General features: G+C 38.1%; 1 protein-coding gene across 1 annotated transcript in view; it reads right to left on the bottom strand.

The window, feature by feature from the left end:
• cntnap5a (contactin associated protein family member 5a) overlaps positions 1-8,767 on the bottom strand; it is a 140,837-nt gene that overhangs the window by 32,915 nt on the left and 99,155 nt on the right. Inside the window, exons 14-15 of the mRNA XM_085250368.1 lie at positions 1,882-2,038; positions 502-629 (exon numbers count right to left, since the gene is read on the bottom strand). Of these exons, the coding sequence (XP_085106494.1) occupies positions 502-629; positions 1,882-2,038 (285 nt within the window). The remainder of the gene's footprint in view (positions 1-501; positions 630-1,881; positions 2,039-8,767) is intronic.

Here is an 8,767-nt window from a genome sequence, read left to right as displayed (position 1 = left end):
TCAGTCTTTTACAAGATACTTTGGTTCTGCAGAGAAGATCGAAAAGCAAATAATCCAAGACATCGGTGAACGTGCAGCAACCGTACGTGGCACACAATAGGTGACATCACAGGGTCTGAAACACTGTAGCTATCCTCTAAATAATTTATACATTACATGCATTATACATCATCAGCCAGACGTTTGATGTGTTTAAGAAGCTTTGATAGCTGCTATTACACTTAAAATAGACTTATTTGGGGGCGGGGGATGGGGGAAGCTGGCACGCAGCAGCACAAAATCAAACCCCAGCCCTCTGCAACACCTGCAGATATTTACTGGAAGCGAACTGAAATCTCTGTGATCCTGCCTGCACCACAGATGAGGCTTTAACTCTCGATCCAGCGACAAACATAAAAGCACAAGTCGCAAAGACATTGTGTGAACATTTTGTGTCTCTAATCAGCCTCCATCTGCAGCCAAATCTGGAACAGTAGCTTCAACAGTGAGGTGATCACCTACTGTCTCCATAACAACGCAGAGGGCCGATGTGGTAGACAGCCTGCGAGCCCATTCTGTCGGTGTCTCCGATCACTATCTGGCTCACTGGTAGGTGGTCTTTGTAGGAGAGGACTCCTGTGTCATTAGCCCTGTGACAGAACAGAGAAAAGAACTGAATAAATAGTAATACACCAATCCTCAGGGGCCCGATTCTTTCGTGGGGGTCCAGATAAAGGCTGACTTTCAGCTCCGTTAGCACAGAGCGCGCGGTAAACACCCCATAAAGGGAACCATCTATCACAGAGCACACATTTGCCTGTGAAAACATGGAGCTGCAAGCAGGAAGGCTTTGGAGTGGATTAACGCAGCATAAACAAAGCCATTGAGAATGTTTAAACTCCAGCACAGCCTTTGTTTCTTCATTCATGGCTCAGAAACGATGATGAGTTTAATCAAAAGTGAAATATTATAAGTATGAGCTGTAATTAATCATTTTGGATTAAACTGTGCTATATGTCAAAGGCATTTTCACACAATCCCAAACAGATAATGAGCGGCAGAAATCGGAGTGTGAAAATGACATTGAACACTGTATGATCTACTCGCTTCATTTTTAGCAGACAAATTTCGACAAAATCCTGGAACCTGAGCTGCTCGTGGTGGTAGCGTTCCCTCTGGGAGGAGCACAACGGCGACTCGTTAGTCACATGGTCTGTCTCACAGTTCATGGATAAACCATCCATTTTTCATTATTTCATGTGTCCTTCTGTTTCCTACACACAGCTGTGGTCTCACATCAGTGTGGATCAGATTATCACTGCCTCCTACAAAAAAGTAGGTTCTTTGTAAAACGCGGATGTGTGACATCAGCTAAAGAGACGACATGTCCAATGTTTTAAACACAAACAAGCTGAGAAACGTGCAATAAGAAAATAAATGTGTGTGATGGAGAGGCTGCCAGGTACAAAGACGGGCAGCTTCCACAAGAAAGGTGTTCCTGACTGAAAACACACACACACCCTGTCCAGCTGTAGTGAGGGGTCTGGGAGTCGACTGGCCCGTCTGCAGTCAACAAAGAAGCTGCAGTAAGTCCTTTATCAGAAAACCAGGGAGGCTCGAGAAGCTTTCAAAGGCAGAGCAGTGTGTGCAACACATCCAGTGATGATGCAAATGATGTAAAGATGAAACAGAAGGTCTCGCTTCCTAAATCTAGAACGCTGCACTGGACTCTTTTACATCAACGTGAGGTTTAAATGATTTATCATCATTTTTGATTGTGTTCGCTTTAACCTTTGGTAGCTGTTTAAATCTTTTTGCAGTAGCAGTTTTATAATTCACCTACAGGATACAGAATAGTGTTCATGACGTGAATAAAAGCAGCCATGTGTGCGCTGTCTGTACCATGTGTCTGTGTCAGCATCACAGTTGCAGAAGTAGTTCATGTCAATGCAGTTCTCCTCCAGGCTGCAGGAGCACTGCTGAACTCCAGGCAGGAAGCCTCCCCAGTAGCTCCTCTTTTCTCCTTCCCGGTCCAGCCACCACGAAAGCGGACTGCCATCTGCAACCAAACCACAGTCAGCACGCCGCTGCAAAGGACTCACACAGTACAGCAAATATAAGTAAAACCACTGGCTTTAAAAAACAACATGAAACCCAAAGACCGTTTCTTTCTTTTAATTTACAACAACACCATCGAAAAGAAGTATGAAATAAAATATTATTATTATTGTTTCTTTTAAATGCTGTGATGTGATAAACAGTGAAATGACGCCACACTACCTGAAACCAAAAACATAACTAAAGGGTTAAACAGCTTCAATCAGTGTGACCCTGCTCTGCACAGAGGCCAGCTGGCATGGAGAAGCCCATTAAGCCACATGTCACAATGCATAATCAGTGTTACATGCTGGGGGGCTCTCATCCTGCAGCATTATAGGCAAAGATTTATGTATGGATACATGTCACAGCAGTGAGCAGTGGGGTCAGAGGCCGGAAGCATCCCTGTGAAACTCACTTTAACATCATCCATCACTTTGGCAAAACTGGTGACACAAATGTTAATTGTATGCATAAGTGAGGAGCTACAGGAACAATGAGTATGCACCAACATTTGCATTACAAAGGATGGGAATAATCCACATCTTTATCCTGTGTATTCATCGCTGTCCGCTGCACATTTTAAAATAGTCCTGAGACATCAAACAGGAACACAAACCACAACAGGCTACAATCAATACATCCTGCAGGAGAGGTCTCTCTAATCACATCCTTTAACTGGCTGAATACTGACAGGAAAAATGTGTTTCCTGTCTCCTTCACAGAAATGACTGTTGTGATACATCGTTGCCCAATGTATCACATGCATGTATCAATGTATCACATGTATGTATCAATGTATCACATGTATGTATCAATGTATCACATGTATGTATCAATGTATCACATGTATGTATCAATGTATCACATGTATGTATCAATGTATCACATGTATGTATCAATGTATCACATGTATGTATCAATGTATCACATGTATGTATCAATGTATCACATGCATGTATCAATGTATCACATGTATGTATCAATGTATCACATGTATGTATCAATGTATCACATGCATGTATCAATGTATCACATGTATGTATCAATGTATCACATGCATGTATCAACATATCACATGTATGTATCAATGTATCACATGCATGTATCAACATATCACATGTATGTATCAATGTATCACATGTATGTATCAATGTATCACATGTATGTATCAATGTATCACATGCATGTATCAACATATCACATGCATGTATCAATGTATCACATGTATGTATCAATGTATCACATGCATGTATCAATGTATCACATGCATGTATCAATGTATCACATGTATGTATCAATGTATCACATGTATGTATCAATGTATCACATGCATGTATCAACATATCACATGTATGTATCAATGTATCACATTCACATGTATGTATCAACGTATCACATGCATGTATCAACATATCACATGTATGTATCAATGTATCACATGTATGTATCAATGTATCACATGCATGTATCAATGTATCACATGCATGTATCAATGTATCACATGTATGTATCAATGTATCACATGTATGTATCAATGTATCACATGTATGTATCAATGTATCACATTCACATGTATGTATCAACGTATCACATGCATGTATCAACATATCACATGTATGTATCAATGTATCACATGTATGTATCAATGTATCACATGTATGTATCAATGTATCACATTCATGTATCAATGTATCACATGTATGTATCAATGTATCACATGCATGTATCAATGTATCACATGTATGTATCAATGTATCACATTCGCATGTATCAACGTATCACATGCATGTATCAACGTATCACATGCATATATCAACGTATCACATGCATGTATCAATGTATCACATGCATGTATCAATGTATCACATGTATGTATCAATGTATCACATGTATGTATCAATGTATCACATGCATGTATCAACGTATCACATGCATGTATCAATGTATCACATGCATGTATCAATGTATCACATGTATGTATCAATGTATCACATGTATGTATCAATGTATCACATTCGCATGTATCAACGTATCACATGTATGTATCAACGTATCACATGCATGTATCAATGTATCACATGCATGTATCAATGTATCACATGCATGTATCAATGTATCACATGTATGTATCAATGTATCACATGCATGTATCAACGTATCACATGCATGTATCAATGTATCACATGCATGTATCAATGTATCACATGTATGTATCAATGTATCACATGTATGTATCAATGTATCACATGCATGTATCAACGTATCACATGCATGTATCAATGTATCACATGTATGTATCAATGTATCACATGCATGTATCAATGTATCACATGCATGTATCAATGTATCACATGTATGTATCAATGTATCACATGTATGTATCAATGTATCACATGCATGTATCAACGTATCACATGCATGTATCAATGTATCACATGCATGTATCAATGTATCACATGTATGTATCAATGTATCACATTCACAGGTATGTGTCAATGTATCACATTCACATGTATGTATCAATGTATCACATTCACATGTATGTATCAACGTATCACATGCATGTATCAATGTATCACATGCATGTATCAATGTATCACATGCATGTATCAATGTATCACATGCATGTATCAATGTATCACATGCATGTATCAATGTATCACATGCATGTATCAATGTATCACATGTATGTATCAATGTATCACATGTATGTATCAATGTATCACATGTATGTATCAATGTATCACATGCATGTATCAATGTATCACATGTATGTATCAATGTATCACATGTATGTATCAATGTATCACATGCATGTATCAACGTATCACATGCATGTATCAATGTATCACATGCATGTATCAATGTATCACATGCATGTATCAATGTATCACATGTATGTATCAATGTATCACATGCATGTATCAATGTATCACATGCATGTATCAATGTATCACATGTATGTATCAATGTATCACATTCACATGTATGTGTCAATGTATCACATTCACATGTATGTATCAATGTATCACATTCACATGTATGTATCAACGTATCACATGCATGTATCAATGTATCACATGTATGTATCAATGTATCACATGTATGTATCAATGTATCACATGTATGTATCAATGTATCACATTCACATGTATGTATCAACGTATCACATGCATGTATCAATGTATCACATGCATGTATCAATGTATCACATGTATGTATCAATGTATCACATGTATGTATCAATGTATCACATGCATGTATCAATGTATCACATGTATGTATCAATGTATCACATGTATGTATCAATGTATCACATGCATGTATCAATGTATCACATGCATGTATCAATGTATCACATGCATGTATCAATGTATCACATGTATGTATCAATGTATCACATGCATGTATCAATGTATCACATGCATGTATCAATGTATCACATGTATGTATCAATGTATCACATTCACATGTATGTGTCAATGTATCACATTCACATGTATGTATCAATGTATCACATTCACATGTATGTATCAACGTATCACATGCATGTATCAATGTATCACATGTATGTATCAATGTATCACATGCATGTATCAACGTATCACATGTATGTATCAATGTATCACATGCATGTATCAACGTATCACATGTATGTATCAATGTATCACATGTATGTATCAATGTATCACATTCACATGTATGTGTCAATGTATCACATTCACATGTATGTATCAACGTATCACATGCATGTATCAACGTATCACATGCATGTATCAACGTATCACATGCATGTATCAATGTATCACATGTATGTATCAATGTATCACATGCATGTATCAATGTATCACATGCATGTATCAATGTATCACATGCATGTATCAATGTATCACATGTATGTATCAATGTATCACATGTATGTATCAATGTATCACATGCATGTATCAACGTATCACATGTATGTATCAATGTATCACATGCATGTATCAATGTATCACATGCATATATCAACGTATCACATGCATGTATCAATGTATCACATGCATGTATCAATGTATCACATTCACATGTATGTGTCAATGTATCACATTCATGTATCAATGTATCACATGCATGTATCAATGTATCACATGCATGTATCAATGTATCACATTCACATGTATGTGTCAATGTATCACATTCATGTATCAATGTATCACATGCATGTATCAACGTATCACATTCACATGTATGTATCAATGTATCACATTCATGTATCAATGTATCACATGTATGTATCAATGTATCACATTCATGTATCAATGTATCACATGTATGTATCAATGTATCACATTCACATGTATGTGTCAATGTATCACATTCACATGTATGTGTCAATGTATCACATTCACATGCATGTATCAACGTATCACATGTATGTATCAACGTATCACATGTATAGAATAAATATAGAATAAAAATATATCATATCCAACATGATGCAGCAAAAGCAAATGTGGATTTTGTTATAAGGGTTAATAAACATCTCAGTTTGATCTTTTCTGATGCTTTGGCTCTGACAGGGTTAATATTCACAATCTTTGCACCCACACAGATGAGGGCTACTATTTAAGGGGGATGACAACTTTAAAGTGCACATGGTGGGAACTACTAGGAAATGTTGTGTGTCTGTGTGTGGGGTCAAACTGTGGGCTAAACACAAATAGCCCTACATTTAAATCAGCGTGTGAAGGTTTGTATGCAGTGCAGGGGCAGCATTCAGCTCATTAAATATACTCTGAGCTATAAATATGTGAGGGGGAGGGAATACATCAGTGCTCCTTCTTCCCACAGGACTTATTGTCCTGTAGTACAATAGGTCCCACAGGACAGGATTTTCCTTCTGTGTCATTTAGTCAAATTGAAATTTTGTATTGTTGCAATGGAAAATCAGGATTTGTGGTTTGAAAATGTTTATCTAACTTAACATGTCAGATAAATTTGTCCTTAAGTTAATATTGACTTCAAGTCAAAGGTTTAATTAAATTAGAGTCATATTTCATATTTCCAGTCTGTATGTATGCTCTAGAAATGAGAAACAAATGAAGACCACAGCTCAGAGAGGTCAGTATCATCCACTTCCTGATCGTCCAGCAGCACTGAAGCAGAGCGAGTAGAGCTTGGGTGATGCTGCGTTTTGCAGTGGATGCAGATTTTAAGATAAAAAGATTCAATACACTGACCTCTGTCGCTGCTGGCAGCAACGATCCCAGAAAACTCCTGTGACAATGCTTCAGGCTTCATTAAGTTTTGCACCTTAACAGCCTGACGACTACAACCTTCTCTAAGCTTCTCAGCTACTCTGGATTACATTCAAACCAAGTACACAGCCTGTTTAAATTCAATTAACACTGAGGTCTCGGTTTGTCCTCCAGTCAAAATCAGAGAACAGAAACACTTCTGTCCATATTATTTGTCTATGTTTGCACCTGCAGTTACCTTTTACCATTTTAGTAATCTTACAGGTTCACTGCAACATCACACTGTGCACCATCAGTCTTAGTCATGTAACCTGTCTGATGGTTGTACCTGATGCTGCAGAGACACGTGGCTGTTGCGCTATTTCTTTCAAATATGTCCTCTTTGGGGTGGACAAGGAGGACACGGGCCAACAACAGGACAGCTGGAGGACACAAACAAAGCTTCTGCTGTTACAGCTCAAATATTCTGCCCCACGTTTTACACACACCGGCAACAGGTGGCGCTGCCCCTATCGTCCAATCCTGTTAAGCATAAGTGGACGCATGGACGGAGGACGGTCTGGCACGAACTCTCGCGCCTGACTCCACTCACTGTGTGCTTAGCTGTGATGCTGCAGGTGGTGCTGAGAGCCACACTGGAATCAATGATGACATCATTTGAATTCATTTGATTTCCTGCATAATGAATTTTTTTGTGTTAAAAATAAGACAACAGATGTCCCAATATAAAGTCACCTGACGGTGCAACAGCTGACAAACCAATTTTCACTTGGTGCTATTTTCTATTTTCTAGGAGCCACTTTAGCACAGCTTTAAAAACAAGTGTTTAAAAAGTGAGCCGTCTGATGTAAATTCCAGGGTAAGTTCATAAAGGATGCATCTACAGGAAAATCTTGCTAGTTAAAAAAGAAAATGTGAAAAGAACAAAGAAGACTGCTGAATAGGACATCAAAAAGACGAGTAATTAAAGCGCTGTTGTGAATGTTTAATACTAATTCACTGTCACATTAAAAGCCACAGTTGCCTCAAAGCAAACTGAGTTCATTATGAGTATTTAATAAAGAAAAAACAACATGTTTAAAATGCAAATCACACCAGGGCTGCGTGGTTTCAGTACGAGGACATGACTGAACATCTGTGTTCAGGCTGGCAGTCAGAGGACATGCTGCACAGCAAAACGCCACAACTGGAGGTGAACTTCAGATGTTTTTGGCAGGGCTGCACCAGAAAACCCAGCGGCCCCTTTGAACAGCTACTGCTGTTGTTTTTTCTGCTAAATTAGCACGATGAGTGGCATCTCGTCTAAGAGCGATTTGCATATTCTGTTGAGTAACACTGTTGGTTAAATGGATGCTGTTTATACCTGCACGCTCAGAGAAGTGGATTACAAAAAGACATTTCACCTTTTTTCCACGGGAGATACGAGCGTCCAAACAACAAAGACGGCC

The sequence above is a fragment of the Mchenga conophoros genome, linkage group LG16 (genome assembly GCF_057382185.1).
Source record: "Mchenga conophoros isolate Kocher_MC1m ecotype Shallow Benthic linkage group LG16, M_conophoros_male_GT1.1, whole genome shotgun sequence".
In the NCBI taxonomy this organism is placed as follows: Eukaryota; Metazoa; Chordata; class Actinopteri; order Cichliformes; family Cichlidae; genus Mchenga; species Mchenga conophoros.
The sequence above is the reverse complement of the archived record's forward strand: the minus strand, read 5'-3'. Positions and strand labels throughout refer to the sequence as shown.